This window comes from Eublepharis macularius, chromosome 4 (assembly GCF_028583425.1).
Source record: "Eublepharis macularius isolate TG4126 chromosome 4, MPM_Emac_v1.0, whole genome shotgun sequence".
Lineage (NCBI taxonomy): Eukaryota > Metazoa > Chordata > Lepidosauria > Squamata > Eublepharidae > Eublepharis > Eublepharis macularius.
Window position 1 is genome coordinate 100,826,444 of NC_072793.1, and position 20,744 is coordinate 100,847,187.

Here is a 20,744-nt window from a genome sequence, read left to right on the forward strand (position 1 = left end):
ATTGCAGCTGCCTAGACTATGGCTTTGGCATCTGGTAGTTTCCACTGATTAAAAGGATTTCTGTCGGCAGAGCACAACTTCCTTGCCTCCCCTGCTTACTGAAGCCCAAACTGCCTCCCCAAATGCTTTTCTTGGAGGCCCCAGGAACAGCTTGAGGAGGGAAATGAAAATTGTTTCCCCCATTCACAGAAATTCTCCAGTGATCCTAGCCTATGTCAAAATCTCTGTGTGATAAATTTCATCTGACTGCTAATCAGGAGTGATTTCTGATTCTAAGCTATACATGAGATGGTATATATGATTAATTTGCATCCTGTTTAGCATTAACCATGGTTAACACTAGTGTAGAACATAATACTGAGTCATAGCTGAGGGTGGGAAGAATTCACATATGAGAGGTAAAGGAGTATTGGGAAGAGGTTTTGTGATCCTATGGCATATAGCTAATATCATAATCATAAATATGGTTAAGGACTAGGAAGCATAACATTTGCACAAACCCCAAGAAAGGCTGCAACCGCAGGAATACAGCATTGTTCAGCTTTCATTCTGCAATATTTTGTAGGAAGGAAAATACAATATTTCCCCCAGCCAGTGGATTCATTGTCCCTACAATGGCTGTGTGGAATCAGCAGTGGGGAGGGGGACATTTGGGGCAACAGGAGGAGTGGGGAGGCAAGAGTGGGGCAACAGGAGGAGTAGGTAGAAAGCCTTCCGATCCAAGGCAATAGTTTGTGTACTCATATTATGGCTTGATACCACAGGTCAGGGACTAGCATATACTGATCTACTTGAGTGCCCTTTTGCTATTATTTTATGCCCAAGAACTAGCTAATCTCTGCAATGAACACAGTACTCTGATTATAAATATCAATAAAATAGCAAGAGCATCTATATCAATGCCAACTCTTGCTTTTGGTTACGATTACTTGCTTTTGTAGAGTGGGAAGGGATAAGGTAGAACATGGCTATTACATAACAAAGGAAAAGATGGAGGCTAAGGAAGAAACATGGGAAAGAATGAGCAACTTCTATTGTTGATTTCCCACCAGTTTTTTTTTAAACCTGTTCATGACTGCAAATAGTAAAAGACTGGGAATCATGAGCATTAAGTTGTCTAATTTATTATATATCATTTTCTAAAGTAGTAATAATTCACCTAAATATTTAAGAAATATAAAGACTCTTCAATGTTTAAATCAATGTATTCTTATGGCTGTAGCAACTGATATGCCTTTATTTAGAAAGTATCTAAATTAAATGGACATTTTTTTATTTCAATAAATGATTTCCAAAGGTCTTTATTTCTTGATGATTTAACTCATTGTGAATGAGTCCCACCACGGCTAGCAGGAGCAGACTGATATTACCAAACAGGTGGACTGAGTGAGGAAAACTATGGCGTGCATGGAGCAGGCAGATGGGTACAAGGGCAGGCAGGTGAGCAGTGCAGCAGGGGGAGAGATATGCAGCGTGGTCTTTACTCAAAGGACAAGATGTTGATTTTGAGGATCTGGGCCAAGATGGAGGCTTTCTAGGGGGCAGGTGACCTTTCTTTCTTTCTTTCTTTCTTTCTTTCTTTCTTTCTTTCTTTCTTTCTTTCTTTCTTTCTTTCTTTCTTTCTTTCTTTCTTTCTTTCTTTCTTTCTTTCTTTCTTTCTTTCTTTCTTTCTTTCTTTCTTTCTTTCTTTCTTTCTTTCTTTCTTTCGCAAATTTTTATATCACCTCTTCAGGGAACCTGCCCAAGGCTGCTTACAAAATAAAACTTAATAAAAACAAAACATTAGATGTTATTGACTTCCTGTTTGGGATCCATGGAGGTCTAACGCAGCTCCACTTGCGGAGCTGACCGGACTGCCGTTTTTAACCGGCCGGCGGGGTGAAAATAGCCCGCGGCCGACTGCTCTCAGGCGGGGAGCAGGCAAAGAACGCTCAAGACCCTAGGGTGAGCTAGATCTCGGACGAGGGGGGGCTCTACACAACGAGTCTCCCCCCGATCCTTGAGGTCCCACCTTGCGACGGGTCGGCTATAATCTCTGCGGCAGTTTTGGGGCCAATTCGGCTGGCATAAGACCTACATACCCAAGCATCGATTGGGGGAAGAAGCTGAGAGGAGAACTTAAAATCGAAACAGCGATTACAACCAGAGAAAAGTGAAGAGAAGGTAAAGATCATTATCTTCTGAGACGGGACAGATTGATAAAAACAGAGAGGAAAAAAAGTAGATTTTTAAACTGCAACAGACTAGTGAAAAGGAGGGGAAGACTCGGCAGGAATTGAATTTAAAAAGAGACTAAGTTTAAAGAAGTTATTAAAGAAATGGGACTATTGTTTTGAATACCTGTGGCTTTGGAGCTGTGAGAAAAAGACACCATCGCGAGATCTGCTGTGGGAAGACGGGAGACAGGAAGTGCGTAATAACAATAGAGTGGCTGGAGAGAAGCGGCCCTTGTTGGAGGGCAGGAAGTAGGGAATCGCCATTTTTGAAAGGGGAAGGGTCGCGGCTTCAGCGGAAGAGGAAGTAGGCCATCTTGGATTACAAAATCATAGAGAAACCATAGAGAAAAGACGCCCGACATTTTGGACTCTTTAAAATTTAATTTCTATAAGAAGACCGGGACATTTAAAATAGAAAAACGTTAAATTTTACGCCACGGAGTTAAGGAAGAGAGCGGATTCGTGGGAGCGAGCTAAAGCAAGCCCCACGATGTCAAAAAAAGAGTGGCAATCGGCAATAGAAAACCTGGATAAAAACCTGGACAAAAAACTTTTAGATATGATTAAAGAACTTAAGGACACGAAATTGGAGCTGATAAAAGAGGTTAAAGAGGTTACACAGACAGTAAAATCGGAGCTGTCAGAAGTGAAAAAAGGTATGGAAACAATACGAAGTGAATTACAAGGAACGCAGCAGAGAGTTAAAACAGTAGAAGACGCGATGGAGAATTTAGCAGACACGCAACAAACAGAGATGAGATTGGTGAAGGGGAGAATGTCAGTTGCAGAAACTAAACATATGGAGAAGCAGCTACGTTTTCGTGGCTTGCCAGAAGTGGAAGGAAAGTCAGCGCAAGAACAGATGACTGAGGTGTTGGCTGAGTACCTGGGGAAGGAGGAGGAGGAAGTTGTGGCTATCCTAGATGTGGCATACCGTGTGAATTCGAGAATAGCAACCCAGAGGAAACTACCAAGAGATGTGATTGTGCAGTTTACAACACGAAATATGAAAGAGAGGATTGTGACAAAACAGTTTCAAGATCCATTGGAGATTGATGGCAAGACGATTATTATAATGAAGGAACTGCCCAGATTAGTGTTACTGGACCGGAAAAAATATAAAGTGCTAATTCAGATTTTGAAGGACATGAAAATCAGGTACAGATGGGAGTTACCGGAAGGAGTGTCCTTTGAGTTTGGAGGGGCCAAAAAACGCATCAGATCTGAGCGAGAGATGGAGCGATTTATTAAGGACAATGAAAAAGACTTACCAACAAGATCATGAGTATGGAGTGTAAAGTATTATCTTGGAATGTAAATGGACTAAACTCACCGAATAAGAGGAAAAATACTTTTCACTGGCTACTAAAACAAAAATGTGACATTGTTTGTTTGCAAGAGACCCATATCAGAAAGCAGGATGTAAAATATTTAAAATCTGGAAAATTGGGCAAAGAATATGTAGCGGCCTCCAACAAGAAAAAAAGAGGAGTGGTGTTGTACATAAAAGAGGAGCTACAGCCAAAATTTGTTATGAGAGATGTGGAAGCTAGATTTGTAGCAGTGGAATGTATTTGGAATTTAAAGAGAGTGTTGGTAGTCGGACTTTATGCACCTAACGGTGCAAAAGAAAGCTTCTTTGAGGATTTAAGGAAGCATTTAGACGATCTTGCATACGACCAGATAATTCTTGCTGGAGACTTCAATGGAGTGACAGACTTGGAACTAGACAAAAAGACTACAACGGCACAAAAGAAAAGAGGACTATTACCAAAGCTTTTTTTTGAGTTGATTCAACAAGAGACTCTTGAAGATGTATGGAGGAGAGAATATCCTAAAAGCAGACAGTTTACTTTTTATTCTGCAAGGCATTCTACATTATCAAGAATTGATATGATCTGGGCCTCAAAAGACTTAGCATTATGGACTAAGGAGGTAGAAATAATGCCTATGGTAGGCTCAGATCACAACCCAATTATGTGGAAATTTGGAAAAAAGAGAAAAAGGAAAGCATGGAGAATAAATGAGGACTTGTTACAGGAAAGAGAGAATATGGAAATACTGAGAAGAGAGACAAAGTTTTTTATACAATACAACGTGAATAAAGAAGTACCAACCAATAAAGTTTGGGATGCTTACAAGGCGGTTGTAAGGGGCATACTAATGGACTTAAATGGTAGAGCAAGAAAGAAGAAAGAGGAGAAAAGACAAGAGATTGAGGAGAAAATAAAAGCCAAAGAAATACAGCTAAAAAAGAGACCAGGGAAAAAGAAGGTATACCAGGAAATTAAAATACTTCAAGAACAGCTAACAGCAATGAGCAATAAAGAATTGGAGTGGAATCTCAAAAGACTGAACCAAAAAGCGTTTGAGGGTGCTAATAAACCTGGGAAGTACCTGGCATGGCAATTGAAGAAGAAAAGGGAAAAGAAGATAATAAATAAAATTTGCGAAGATAACAAAACGTATTTGGAGCAGGCTACCATTAGTAGAGCCTTTTATAAATTTTACGCTAAGCTGTATAATAAAAAAGAAGTAAACAAAGAATCAATAGCGTCATATTTGGAGAAAACCAAACTTCCAGAAATCTCGGAAGCTTGGAGAAATAAGTTGAATAGTGAAGTAACTGACGAGGAAATAAGTAAGGCAATACAATCTGCAAATCTAGGAAAAGCGCCAGGGCCAGATGGACTTACGGCTAAATTCTATAAGACAATGGCTAATGAACTGGCACCATTCCTAAAAGAGGTGATGAATGGGGTTTTAAGGGATCAAAGGATTCCAGAAACTTGGAGTGAAGCGAATATATCATTGATCCCAAAAGAGGGCCAAGACCTGACTAATGTGAAAAATTATAGACCTATATCGCTACTCAACAATGACTATAAAATTTTTGCGAAGATATTGGCGGAGAGATTGAAGGGGTGGCTCTCGGAAGTCATAGAGGAGGAACAAGCAGGCTTTTTGCCAGACAGACAAATAAGAGACAACTTAAGGACAGTGATCAATGCTATTGAATATTATGACAAGCGTTGTGACAAAGAGGTTGGTTTCTTCTTTGTTGACGCTGAAAAAGCGTTTGACAATTTAAACTGGGACTTTATGTTTGCCACTATGGAAAAGCTACAATTGGGAGAAAGATTCATCAGAGCAATTAAGGAAATTTATAGAGACCAGACTGCAGCAATTGTGGTGAATGATGAATTGACCAAGAAATTGACGATAAGTAAAGGAACAAGACAAGGTTGCCCGTTATCTCCATTGTTGTTCATTTTAGTATTGGAGATTCTGATGATACAAATACGTCAAGATGATGAAATTCGTGGAATAAAAATAAAGGACTATTCATATAAGGTCAGAGCATTTGCGGATGACATAATGTTAATTGTAGAGGACCCATTGGAGAACATGCCAAGAGTGATAGATAAGATCAAGGAGTTTGGAGACTTGGCAGGTTTCTTCATTAACAAAAAGAAGTCAAAGATATTATGCAAAAATATGACTAAGCAGAAACAACAATTGTTAATGGAAACAACGGATTGTGAAGTAACAAGTAAAGTGAAATATTTGGGAGTCGAATTAACTGCAAAGAACATAGATCTATTCAAAAACAATTATGGAAAACTATGGACTCAGATAGAGAGAGACTTGATTAAATGGAATAGATTGAATTTGTCATGGTTGGGCAGGATTGCAGCAGTTAAGATGAATGTGTTACCAAGAGTAATGTTTTTGCTACAGACAATACCAATCATCAGAGACTCCAAACAATTTGAAAAATGGCAGAGGAAAATATCAGATTTTGTTTGGGCAGGCAAGAAGCCTCGAGTGAAAGTGAAAGTTTTACAAGATGCAAAGGAAAGAGGCGGAATGCAACTGCCCAATCTGAGACTTTATCATGATGCAATCTGCCTAGTTTGGTTGAAAGAATGGATGACATTAAAGAACAAGAAACTACTAGCCCTAGAGGGATATAAAAAAATATTTGGATGGCATGCATATTTATGGCATGACAAAGTAAAGGTCAACTCGATGTTCCTGCATCACTTTGTTCGGAGAAGTCTATACATAATCTGGAAGAAGTACAGAATTTATTTACAAGAAGGAACCCCTTTGTGGGTGGTTCCATATGAGGTGATAGACCCGAGAGCTGTTGATAATGAACAACAATGTTTAACGTATAAAGAAATAACTAAAACTGAAGCATCCAAACTTAGAATAAAGACACAAGAGGAACTATCACCTAACTACGATTGGTTCCAGTATAGACAGATCAGAGACTTATATAATTCGGACTCTGTAAAGGGAGGTATACGAATAGAGAATTCGGAACTAGAGCAGACCCTTCTTAAAGAAGATAAGAAAAGAATATCCAAGGTATACCAAGTACTGTTGAAGTGGTATACCGAGGATGAGATAGTTAAAACACAAATGGTGAAATGGGCTATAAACTTTAATAAAGAAATAACAATGGAGGCATGGGAATACTTGTGGAAAACTACAATGAAGACAACGACATGTATTAATATCAAAGAGAACATTTATAAAATGATCTATCGCTGGTACATGACACCAAAGAAGATTGCGCTAGGGAATTTGAATACTTCTAATAAATGCTGGAAATGTAAGAAGCATGAGGGCTCCCTCTATCATATGTGGTGGTCGTGTGAGGTAGCCAGGCAGTACTGGGGGGGAATAATAAGAGAAATGAGTGAAATTTTACAATTTCAAATTAATAAGAACCCAGAACTCCTGCTACTGAACTTGGGAATGGAGGGAATTCCAGCCCAACACAGGACGTTGATATTTTATATGACAGCAGCAGCTAGACTTTTGTATGCGCAAAAATGGAAAGTACAAGAAGTGCCAACTATTGAAGATTGGACTTACAAATTGCTGTATATGGCTGAAATGGACAAGATGACAAGAAAATTGAGAGATCTGGACTCAGGGCAGTTCAACACAGACTGGGAGAAGCTGAAACAATACCTGGAGAAGAAATGGGAGGTGGGAGGAAAACTGTGGCAGTTTGAGAACTACTGAAGTATTGAAGTAGAGGGGGGAGACTTTACCGGGGGGAGAAGAGATAAATGTGAATTAATAAGCAGTCAGATTAATAGATTGACATATATATAGATATACATAGGTTAACAAACAGAACATAGAGAAAATAATTAATTATAAGGACTAAATATAAGGAGCGATTAACTAACAATATTTTCTTTTTTTTTCTGACAAGTTTTGTACCAAACTGAATGTCTGAAGATATAGATGGGTCAAATTGATTGACTACGTGAGGAGAGAAATATAGAACTATTATAAAAAGATAGAATGAGTAATATATATAGAGAATAAGTCAAATTGTTTGATATAAACGAATGTATGATCTATATGGTTTATGATATATAGAAATACCTGAAATTGAAAAATTGGGATAAATTGTTTATCTAAGATGGAAACAAAGGCTTACAGTTTGGGCATATAATGTTAAAAATAGTTAAGGATGTACTGCTTAGAATAATGGAGAATATATATTTGTTTTAGATAGAGGAAGCTAATAAAAGTAAGGGAAAGGGGACAAAGGGTTGGAAAGCTGTTGGAAGTCAACAAAAAGGGGGGGGAAAGGGAGGGGGTTAGAGATGAAAAAATTGGGGAAAATTGAATGTAAATGTGGAAATAATGGATTCTAACCCAATAAAAATTTTTCAAAAAAAAAAAAAACATTAGACGTTATTAATTAAAATTCAGCATTACAGATCCAGCCACAGCATAAATGCAAATACCATTGAGCAACTTAAAATAACATTTTCAGACTAAAAGCACACTAATATGGTGTTAAAAGACTCCAAATTTAAAAGCTTGGGTGAACAGAAACATTTTGACCTGGCACCTAAAAGAGTGCTGAGTAGGCGCCATGTAAGCATCAAGGAGAAGGGCATTCCATAAGTGCGGTACCACTACTGAAAAAGCCCTGTCTTTGGTTGCCACTTACTTCACCTCTGAAGTTGGGGGCACAGAGAACAGGGCTTGTGAGGCAGCTCTCAACTGGTGGGCTGGACAATGTGGGAGGAGGCAGTCCATCAAGTCCCCTTGCCCCAAGCCATTTAAGGCTTTAAAGTTAAGAACCAATACTTTGAGTTGTGCATAGAAAGAAATGAAACAGGGGGGGGCAGAACTTTCAGTGCTGGGGTGATATGATCTCTGTATCCCACCTCTGAAAGTAGCATGGCTGCTATAGGTTGGATGAGCTGAAATTTCCAGACTGGTATCAAAGACAGCCCCTCATAGAACATATTACAATAATCTAACCTGGATGTAATGAGCCTGAGTCACCATTGCCAGATCATACTTTTGAGGAACATCTATAGTTGGTGTATTAGCTGAAGCTGATAAAAGACACTGTGTGTCACAGAGGAGATCTGGACCTCCAATTGTAGGCCAAGATACAGCAGTACCCCCAAGCTTGTTGGAGCCTTGTTGGATCCTTGTGTCATCTGACAGCCATTGAATCAGCGAGCTGCAGTGTCTCCTTCTGGCTATGTGATTCTTAAGTACAAGCAGGACTCAGTTCCCTCTTCTGGTAGGCTGCCATGGTGGTGCACAGAAAGGTACTTGGGTTGGCTGTTAGAGTCATTCCTGGTTTGAGACCCCAGGTCTGCCCCATTATGTGACTTTTTAAAGAATCTTTTCTTATTTGTGGAGAGTCTGGGCATATTTATTTATTTATTACATTACATTTCTAGACTGCCCTCCCTGTCAGACGGGCTCAGGGCGGTGTAACAACCAACAATTTACAACATGCAACTTAAAACTATAAAAACATCATGAATAAACGATTAAAACATTTAAAACATTTTTCCGTATACAATAAAATTTCTCAGTGGTGGATATAAATATTAAAATTCACAAAAAGACTTTGTGAGCTCCTGCATGGGTGGTGGATGTTCTTCAATGGTATAGTCGACAAGAGGACAGCCTAGCCCCCACCAAATGCCTGGCAGAACATCTCCATCTTGCAGGCTCGGCGGAAAGATAACAAATCCCGCCGGGCCCTAGTCCCCTCAGACAGAGAGTTCCACCAGGTCGGAGCCAGGACTGAAAAGGCCCTGGCTCTGGTAGAGGCCAGGCGGACCTCCCGGGGGCCATGGACCATCAGCAAGTGCTTATTGGCTGATCGAAGCGACCTCCGGGGAACATATGGGGAGAGGCGGTCTTGAAGGTATGCTGGGCCCAGTCCACATAGGGCTTTATATGTCAAGACCGAAACCTTGAACCGGACCCGGTACTCAACAGGTAACCAGTGCAGCTGTCGGAGGATAGGTGTTATATGTGCCATATAACCTCCATATACCCCCATTCCAATACAGAAGTCTTTGTAGGCCTCTTTATGCAGCAACATGCTGCAATTTTGTTTAACAATTTTTAAAATTCATTTTTCAAACATTATAAAAGTTTTTCTTGAAAGATGAGCCCCCCCACCCCCAAGTGTGCACATCTCCTTTAACTTGTTCAGGCTAAAAGCTTCAGGCATAATACTGGTCCTGCTGTTGCTAAATCAGAGCTAACAGCAATATAGTGTTAAAATGTTTTATCATCTAGATAAGCCATTTGGTTCTTGTGAAGTATGAAATGGGAAAATGAGAGAAGCCTTAAACCTGGGACCACACTTTTTGCAAGCTCTTCTGTCCCTGTGTCGTGAAGGAAGGTATCTTCTCTAGAAGTGAAATGTGAACTGGTTCTTATGGAGACCTTGTTGTGAGATAGACTTACAATACAATCTTAAGCAGAGTGACACTCTACTAAATCCACTGAAGTCAATGGGAAGGGTGTAACTCTGTTTAAGATGGTATGGTGGGACTTTCAAATTCACTTTGTAATGATCGTGGTTAAAAACCTATGGTAAACTTTAGCAACTTAGGTTGGAGGTGAGCAAGCAGCCTAAGAAGAAGAAAAAATCCTTCTCATCTTAATCCCTGGGTCAGCATTCTCCAGAATATTCTCCCCTTTGTTTCCCATTCATTTAATCTTCCATGTATGTCCTCCTCAACTCTTCTTTTACAGCCATGCTTCAATGTCATCTCCTGCCCTCATTTTGGAGTTTGCTTCCCAGACCCTCTGGCTACAGAATAGCTAGCATGTTGCATAGTGGGCTGGCAGAGCCCAGCTCAACAAAAGCTATTTGGGGATATCAGCAGAAAACTGCAGCACAGTATAGCTGACATTTATTTTAGAGGAAAGAAAATCATCCTCCTTTCCACCCCTTTCCACGAATCATAGCAGTTTCACAAAGACGCAGGCCCTTTCCCAGACACTCATGCCATGCAAGCCATAATATATGTCAAGCAATGCAGCTGCTGGGCGGGCAGGATGTGGGTGTTCAAGAGAAGGGCCAGCTGTTCTTTCAGTGCAAAGTCCGTTCTCTGCACGATGCTTAGGAGCCTTACTTCTTTGGTCCTGCAGAGTTTCAGTGTACCAGCATTCATCAAACTCATGCCAGTGCCAGCTGACACCTGTAGGGTTCAAAAGTGATGCTTATTGGACAGATATTGGACAGATCTCTAAAAAGCTTGTACATCTTCGACTGAGGGACTAGAATCAAAAGAAAGGACAAAGGGGGTGAGAGCAGACAGTCTCTAAAATAGACACCCCCATTCTACACACTTCCGAAAGGAGCTGCTTTATCTGTCTCTCTTGGATTATATTAATTAGAGAAGCTCTAAGCTTGTTTGAAAGAGTTACATGTATATTCTGAGGGAAAGGTTTCAGCTGTGGCAGGTCCCTGCTAGGAGAAGCAGCTGGTCTCCTCTGGAGTTCCTCTTGCCTGGATCAACATTGCTAAGTGCTCTAGTAGCAGGCAGCGAAGTGACATCTGTTTTTGTTTTTTTCCTGAGAGCTGCCAAGGAAAAATTTGAGGCGCTGGGCCCTGTTAACCACATTTAAAACCTTCACCTCAGAGAAAAATAGAATAGGATTTCCTGTTTCCAAGGTAGTGGAGAAGAACAAGTTTTGAAAGCAGAGATGTATTTCATGATTTTTTAAAAATATCACTTTATCCCAAAGGTTCAGGGTAGTTTGCCATTTGAAAACAAAATGCCAATACCAAAATAAAAAACAGCGTTCCCAGTGCTTTTACATTTGACAAAGAACAGATAAACAAGAAAATAAGAGGATAGATAAATAAGGCTGTGTGGTGCTTTATGTTCACAGTACTTTATAAATAATAAATATTATTATTAAATTCTCCTCAGAAACCATCCAATATTTATCTTCACTCCCACTATTTCTGCTCTTCTCCACATAACCTAACCTTTCAACCAACACTACTGTGCAGATAACAACCTCTAACCTCACCCCAGTCTTTAATTTATTTATATTTCTAGGATTGAATTAGAAGCCAAAGAAAAATCCCCCCTCCCATAAAACCAGTGACTTAAGTTCTTTTTGTGTGATTAGGTACATAGCACTGCTATTTTTGTTTTATTTGCATGCATGTAGCTTTGGTGAACTACTGTAGCAATAATTGAGGGGGCTGCAAACTATAATGGCAAATAGCACAGCAGACAAATACAGCAGTTACAGTGACACCCCTGACATCTTTGAGTTGTATTCAAATACATGCCTTTGTTTACAAGCCTATGTGTCATTTACTGCTATGGACTCCATGATCATTCCCTGTATTGTGTATAATGAAGCAGTACTGTCCTGTGCCTTACTGTCCCATGCCTTACTCACTCACCAACTGTGGTGCCAGCCAACTCAGCAGTAGCCTTCAGCTCCTGCAAAGGACATCTGTCATTGGTGTAGGGATGCAATGCAAGCAATTCTAATAGCTGAGGAAAGGGCAGGTAGTCATAACACACTCTTATTTGTTGGCAGCATAGCTGGGCATATAAGGCAATTGGCATAGTGAGTGGGATTAGGATAAAGGAGGATCAGATAACTTCCCCTTTTGTCATCTTCTCATTGAAACTTGTGGGAAAGAGGATTCTGGGCAAGCCTGCAATTCCACAAGGGAGAGAGTTGCTGTTCTGCTAGCAGGGAGGTATCCATCACTAGGAGAGGGCTACAAGATCATGAGTCCATCCTGTGCAGGATCATTTAAGAATCACATTTAGATGCCAGGCAGAGACAGAAAAAATGTACCTACTGCAGTAGCTGCAAGGAGCCCAGGTTCTCCAGTGGGGGTAGGGGATCCCCTACTCCCACCCTCCACCTCCACCCATCGCTCACCTGGCCGGCAAGGAGGGGGCAAGGTGGAGGAACAGGCCTCCCGTGCATGCTCCTGGGACAGTGCGACAATGTCACTCCTGGGAGTGCCATCATTGTACTGCCCCAAGAGTGCGCCCATGCTTCGCAGTGGGCCAATTTGGGCCCGAAATGGGCCAAATTGGCTCACTTAAGAAGTATGTGCATGTACAATGTGACAAAAAGGTGAGTGCTGGCTACCTACCTCCTGCCGAGAGGGTAAGGGGACTTGACAATCCTAGGGCCCGCTAACTGAAGGCCAACATCTACAAAAAAGTAGAAAAACCTCCAAATCTCAACTCCTCTTGAATCATAAACTCCTAGGGCCAAAAGGACTATCCCCAATCATGTGCAGAAAACTGTGCTCCTTTATTGATGGCAGAGAGCAATCATAAATATAATGTAATTGGGATACATTAGGTTAATTTTCTGTGGAAATGTTTGCAATGTTGGCACCTTTTAATTTTGCAAGTCATATACATATATAAGTTTGAGATGCAGGACTGAAAAGATGTCTTATATCAAATAAAGTATAGTCCAATGCCATCTATTTTGACTGGTCTTAGTTTCAAGCTGTGATATTTTTCCAATCCTGTTGCTATAAACCTTTAGATATTGTAGAATTGATATGGTGTGCTCTGCCATATGTCTCTGGCCCACCACTGATCCAGCAAAAATTGAAGTAGTGCAATTTATAGATGAACCAGGAGAATATGAAAATATCCAGCTTCTTTTTCAGTTAATGGTATTTAGAACATCTTACCACTTTTTTTCTGTGATTTGACCATTAGTTGTGTATCTTACATTTTCCTTTATTTGAAGAATCTACAATATTTGTAGTGATGTTAAAAGCAAAGATTGTAGGATTCAGTACAGTTGATTGTGAGTTGCTTCAGTTATCTGCCAAGTATTCCCAATCTGTTACCATTTATTATCTGTTTCGTCTTGGAGCCACCAGTTGTGGTGGTACTTAAGACACTGACTGACCGGACTACTGCAACCCTTTTCACAAGCTGCAGAGCCATTTATAAACATGGTCCCTTGGTGATTGAAAGTGATAAAGATTAAAGAATTAGATAAATATGTCTTGGCCTGCATGCCAAAGATGCAAACATCTCTGTTGAGTGTTGAGAAATATCTGCCTTGGAATTGTTGATCAAGAGAGTTATCTTGAACTGTCTAGAGATTGCACATTGGTTATAGAATAATGGGAATGGTACAAAAAATCCTCCAATGCCATGTGTCTTATCTCTTTTAGGAGCGGAAACTGTGTGCTCATCCCAGAATGGAGATCTATAAAGGTGACCAAATCTATTTTGTATGCCCCCTTGCGCGTCAAGGGGATTTCTATGTTCCTGAAATGAAAGAATTGGAGAAGAAAAGCAGAGCAGCAGTGGCAGAGACTGAAGATGCTCAGACAGATATCACAGGTACCTGTGAAGCATAAGTAATATACTGCTATGATATACCAAAGGAAATCCATCCTACTCAATGCTAATATCATAATGTACCACTTTTACAGTTATATGGATTTGTCAGTTGTCAGATCCTATACCAAATCTAATGCCATCTATTCTGACTGGAAGTAGTTTCCTAGGTCTTCAGCACAGGTCTTTCCCAGCTCTGCTACCTAACTAGAAATTCCAGGAACTGAATTCACTTTGACTTTCTTCTTGCAGAGGCTATGCCACCAGCCTTATAGCCGCTAGCACTTGTTTTTAAACTGTGATGCATTGTACTCATAGTTAACGTAACAGACAAGGCTAATTAATTTACTATTATAGCCAAGACACTATTTGTCCACTAAATTTCATGTTCATAGTATCAATACACTAGTAATTAGCAGAAATAATAGATGCAGGATCATACCACACCCTTCGTTGCCCTTTCCTTTTACTGCTTTCTCTAAAACAAAAGTTCTCAATCCTTTTCATAGTACGTCTACATAGTACATAAGTGAACAAAATAATTGCTTACCTCTGAAGTAGGCTTAAAGGACTTGAATATTCTGCAGTTTACCACAGTTCAAACATGAACAGTGTTGATGTGAGAGAGCTTACATCTCCTTTGTACCTTACCATCTCCTCTTTTAACTGTTGCCAAATTACAAACAAATTCCATGTTTTCATAGCAATGGAATATTCCAGTGTAAATGGATATTGTTTATTTGATCAGTGTTTCTTTTTTCATTTAGTTTTTTTTAATATGAGTTGTACAACTTTGCCACGTTCATAGATTGTTAAGAGTAAGGGTTACTTTTAGAGGAAATTTTTGAAATAGCATAAAAGATGGATACAAAGGAGAATGTATAATTTATTTTAATTTTTTTATTTATGTCATTTATAGTCCGCCTTTCTCACTGAGACTCAAGGCGGATTACACAGTATGAGCTTAGTATAATCAGCATCAAGTACATTTCTCTACAGTATATCAAGTATATTTCCATACACTACCAAGTGCATTTCCATACAGTGTCAAGGACATTTCCATGAACAATGCCATTGGGTAAACTAAGCTCATATGTGTGTGTTCCAGGTGAAGGAAAGAGAGAGCCACTGAGACACCTGCACGGAAATCATAACTACTTCATGCTCATGTTCATTTCCACATGTTTTTGTCTCTTGTTAGGCTTTAATGGAAACTTTGCTCCTAACAGAGCAATGCAAGTTGAACTGGTACAAATGGTAGCTACAATCCAGTTCAGTTAATCTTTTTAAAAACAAGACCATCAAAAGGTACTGACAGGAGAATACTCTTATGACCCAGTCCTTTCCCCCATAGGGCTTTGATTCCACTTTCCCTTCCATTCTTTCTGCTTTTTCCTCTTCCCCTTGATCCCTGCTGGGAGGGGCATGTTCTCCATCAAAAAAATTCAGAGGAGATGTGTGTGTCTTCTTTCTGACCCCGTGCATAGTTTATAATATTTACACTGAAACAGTCATGAAACCTTGTATCTCATTCCCTGCTGGACATGCAGCACCTCTCACAAAGAAAATGTTCATCGTCGTTCTTCTGTGCAGTCCCACATTGGGACTGTGCACGTGCAGGCCAGCCATAGAGAGATTTTCTAGCTTTTAAAATTTGTAAGGGGGTGTTCAGCCTCTACTGTTCATCAACGGTCTTCCTGTGCCGGCACACATGGGAACTGTGCACGCGCAGGCCTGCTGATACCGGAGATTTCCAAAGCTCAATAACACTAGGGGGCGCTCTCGCCTCTCTGCGCGCATGTGCGGCCGCTTTCCCACCGAAACGGCTCCTAAGAGGCGGAGGTCCCCCACATACCCTCAGTCTTTCTTTCGCCGCCGATCGAAGTAGGTTTCCTAGCTCGTTCGTCACGATATCGGAGACTGCGCTTTTCCAAAAGTGTGTTACTTGTGGAGGAAAAATGACTAGATCAGATGGACATTCGAGCTGTCTCTATTGCCTGGGAGAGACGCATAATGCCCAGTCATGTAAGCATTGTCGGGCGTTTACGTCCAAGGCGAGAGCGGAGCGGGCGGGTCGCTTACAAGCTTCCCTTTGGAGACGGGCAATGGCAGTTGATGATCCACCTTCCGAACCTGTGAAGGCATCAGCAAAATCCGCTTCCCGACCCGGCCCAGGATCGACCAGCTCTCGGGTCTCCCATTCCCGCCCTTCCCCGAGTCAGTCAGAACCGAGACCATCGGAGGTGCGGGCGGTCCCGGCTCAGAGTGCTTCGGAACCAGCCATCACTGACAAGGAATCATCAGTTCTGAGATCGCATCGGAACCATCCTCCGTCGTCTAAGGACAGCTCTTCGTGAGATCCTCAGGAGCCGACACCCCCGCGGAGTGGAACACCATCGGTTCCGAGAACTCCGTCGGATCCGAAGACGTCGGAACCATCCTCGGTCCCGGACAAGCGGGGCTCGATGACGGAGAAGAAAAAGAAAAAACGCAAGCATTCTTCCAAGAATGACGCTACCGTCCTAGAGAGCATCATCTCTAGTCCTCCCCCGGCCTCGACGGAGGACCGCCCCCCTCAGAGCGGATCGCACTGGGGATTGGGAGGTCTCCGCTCTCCTCATAGTCAGCGGAGTCGAGCGAGCCCGGTAGACGATGTCATTATTCTGGACAAGCCCCCTACACCTTCAGGGCGCCCTCGTTCAGCATCTCAGGACCCTCGGCCCCCCAGGTCTTCTGAGAGCGGCAGAGGCTGAACACGACATCATCATAGCCCTTGCTCGTATCGGAGCCGATCCCGAGAGGACCGACTCAGTGAGGAACCAGCCTCTTCTTATTACTGTGAAAGGACCTCCCCTGGTTCCAATCGCCTGTATCAACGGGACTCTCGGTCCCCATCATTCCGCGACTACTCTTATGATGACCCTGGGGGAACACCTCGTTATTCGGAAGGGGACTTCCTTCGGAACCGTGCCCGGTATAGTGTTTCCCCATTGTCGGAATCACCCGCCAGGGAGATCGGACCGACAGAGGAGGCCTCACCAACTGACGATTTTCAGGCATATAATGACCTTCTGCAGAGGATGGCCAAGGCCTTGGATATCTAGGTGTCATCCACGGAGTCCAGATTCACGGACAAAATTCTCCAACATATATATTCGGGCTCTACCCCAACAGTGGCCTTCCCCCTTATGGATGGCTTCGCGGACCTCTGGAAAGGCCTTTACCAGAAACCAGCTTCTACCCCAGCGACTAGCCGCAAGGTGGAGAATCTGTACTGTCTCAAGGACGATGCTCACCCGTTTCTGTCTATTCATCCTCCCCCTTCCTCGTTGGTTACCAAGGAAATGCAGACGAGGCCTAAACAGGGCTCCATGTCAGTTCCCGTTGATAGGATCGATGCCATGGGAAGAAAGGTTTACACCTCTGCCGCATTTGGAGTTAAAGTAGCCAATTACGTGGCCATGATGGCAGCCTACCAGTTACTACTCTGGAAGAAGGTTGCAGCTTTCGTCCCGAAACTTCCGGATGACCAGAAGATCTTCCTTCGGTTGATTCAGGAGGAGGGTGCGAGACTCTCACGTCACCAGATAAATGCGAGCCAGAGTGCGGCGGACACGGCTGTTCGTTCACTGCTGTCGGCTGTGGTCTTACGTCGTTATGCCTGGCTACATACAACGGCCCTTCCTCCTGACACAAGGAATAAAGTTGAGGATTTCCCCTTTGAGGGAAATACACTGTTTTCGGAGAAGACAGACGAGTATCTCTCCAAAAAGAGAACGGACAGGTTGACAGCAAAGTCGTATGGAGTGATACACCAGACCCCATACCAGGCTTCCAGACCATATCACAGATCCTTTCAGTGGAACCGCCAACAGCGTTATCAACCGTATCAGGGATACGGATACCAGTCCCGTCGGACCTATCAAAGTCCTCAGCCGTCCTTTAACCGGCGCAGACAAAACCAGAGGGGTCGGGCCGGCTCGCACCAGCAGCAGGCAAAGGACTAACCACAATCACAAAAGAATTTCTGACAATTACAGGGCTCTGACCCGTTTTTCGGAGTCAGACTGAGCCACTATTTAGCTGAATGGCGATCCGTTACTTCTGACGTTTGGGTTTTGTCTATTGTTGATGTTGGATATAAAATAGAGTTTGTTGAGTTACCTTATCTACGTCTCCCTGTCTTTACTTGCGATACTCCTAATCAGGAAGTGTTCACTGCGCTCACCACTCTATTACAAAAGGGGGCCATTGAGGAAGTCTCACGTATGGAATCCTGGTTGGGGTTTTACTCTAACCTATTCATGATAGAGAAGAAGGATGGTGGTTTGAGACCCATCTTGGATCTGAGGGCCCTGAACAAGTTAGTTTGGGTTCGAAAGTTTAAAATGGTCACCCTTCAGGTAGTCTTGGAGTTACTACCTCCAAATTCCTGGTTTCCTGTCCTAGATCTTAAGGACGCTTATTTTCATGTCTCGATATTTTCGGATCATAAGAAATTTCTCCATTTTACATATGGGGACCGTATTTTTCAATACAGAGTGTTGCCCTTTGGGTTAGTGTCCGCTCCAAGGGTTTTCACAAAATGTATGGCCATAGTGGTGGCTCACTTGAGACTCCTGGGATGCTGCATTTTCCCGTATCTCGATGACTGGTTATTGGTGGGGGAATCCCCTGACCAGATAGTACACCAGGTGTCTTTAACCTTAGAGGTGTGTCTCAAGTTGGGGCTTTTTGTGAATCATAAAAAGTCTCAACTGGTTCCTGTCCAGAAGATCCAGTTCATCGGAATACTGCTAGATGGTGTTAGGAACATGGGTTTTTTGCCTCCTGAAAGGGCTCTTAAGATTAAGGCCCTCGTACTTAGATTGAAACGATGTTGTTTCCAGCCTGCTAAGTTTTTCCAATGCCTTCTCGGGTGTATGGCATCGACTACTGCGGTAGTGCCCTTGGCACGACTTCACATGAGACCCTTGCAGTTGTGGTTCAATTCTGTTTTTTCCCCTGAGAGGGATTCCCAGAACAGGAAACTCTCTGTACCCAGGAGGGTGTTGAACTCTCTGGACTGGTGGTCGAGTGATTCTAACTTTTTTGAGGGCATGGAGTTTGGTTACAAACAACCACAACTTATGGTTACCACAGATGCCTCCCTTTTAGGTTGGGGGGCCCATTGCGAAGGTTCCTATGCCCATGGGGTTTGGTCAGACGATGAACGTACTGGACATATTAACTTGCTCGAGTTGAGGGCGATTTTTTATGCTCTGGTTTCCTTTTCAGATGCCGTCCGGAACAAGTCTGTCCAGGTGTTGATGGACAACACGACAGTGATGTTCTATGTGAACAAACGGGGAGGAACAGCATCGGTGTCCCTGTGCACCGAAGCGGTGAAGCTGTGGCAGTGGGCCCAGGAGCACGCAGTGTGGCTACAGGCTGTACACATTCCGGGGGTGAAGAATTCCTTGGCAAATCATTTGAGCAGGCTACAGGGGGACCAGCACGAGTGGTCCCTCCAGGAGGAGTACCCATTACCTGTTTTTGCCATGTGGGGAGTCCCTGAGATAGATCTCTTCGCATCAGAAGAGAATGCCAAGGCTCGGGACTATTGCTCCAGAGGAGCAGTAGGGCTAAAGTCACTTGGGGACGTGTTTCAACTTGGGTGGTGGGGTCGCCTGTATTACGCATTCCCCCCAATTCCCCTTCTGGCCAGAACCATCAGCAAGATACAGCGGGACGGGACCTCTGTCATCCTAATAGCCCCTTTCTGGCCCCAACAGCCATGGTTCCATTCACTCCTACAGCTTCAGGTTCAATCCTTCGAGTTCCCAGTGGTCCCGGACCTTTTGTCTTGGAGGGGGATCCTCCATCACGATGTTCGGAGGCTGCGATTAACAGCCTGGCTGATCAAACAGGGTCCTCGTTCTCCTCAGCAGTAGCACATGTTTTGGGGAATGCCAGGCGATTGTCCACTAGGCATTCATATATGCTTAAGTGGAATAAGTTTTCAGAGTGGTGTCAGCGGAAGGGGATTAGCCCTCTGCTTTCTTCCCTCCCGGAAGTACACCCCACTTCCCTCAGTTCTTCTTTCACCACCAATGAGAGAGGTTCTTCCTAGCTTCTCTTTTTTTCTTCTACTCTTCTCCATTTCTAGATTCTTTTTGCATTACTCAGTCTAAGAGCAAAAATAACCCAACCACATTCTCCCAAGCCTGCTACTCAAGGACACAAATCTTTGTTTTGACTAACCGGGATTGAATCAGAGACTTCTGTGTTCTTTTTGGATAGATTTTATCCCTTTGCTCCAATAGGGGACTCTGACCTGCAATTTCGATGCAATGGCCCTTTTGATACAACCCAAGACTGAGTTTGCATTTTTTGCCACCACATCACACTGACTGCTCATATTTAGTTTACCATCCACTCTTACCCCAAGATCTTTTTAGAAGTGTATCCCCCATCCAATATTTGTGCTTCACATTTTTGTGGCCCAGATGTAATACTGTGCACTTATCTATGTTGAATTGCATCCTGTTCACAACCGCCCACTTCTCCAGAGTATTCAGGTCTTGTTGAATTTTAACTCTATCTTCTTGGGTGTTTGCCACTCCTCCCAATTTGATATCATCAGCAAATTTAATGAGTAGCCCATTTACCCCTTCATCCAGATCACTGATAAAAATATTGAAAAGTACCAGACCCAAAACCAAGCCCTGTGGCACCCCACTGGATGCCTCCCTCCAATCTGATGATATGCCATTGACCACCACTCTTTGGGTGCGGTCCTCTAACCAGTTCCTTATCTACCGAACTGTCCTATAGTCCAGTCTGCAGTCTTCCAGTTTACCCATTAGAATGTCAT

General features: G+C 42.6%; 1 protein-coding gene across 1 annotated transcript in view; it reads left to right on the forward strand.

The window, feature by feature from the left end:
• Positions 1-20,744, forward strand: part of TEX264 (testis expressed 264, ER-phagy receptor) — a 255,228-nt gene that overhangs the window by 187,406 nt on the left and 47,078 nt on the right. The window contains exon 5 of the mRNA XM_054977450.1: positions 13,720-13,891. Within this exon, the coding sequence (XP_054833425.1) occupies positions 13,720-13,891 (172 nt within the window). The remainder of the gene's footprint in view (positions 1-13,719; positions 13,892-20,744) is intronic.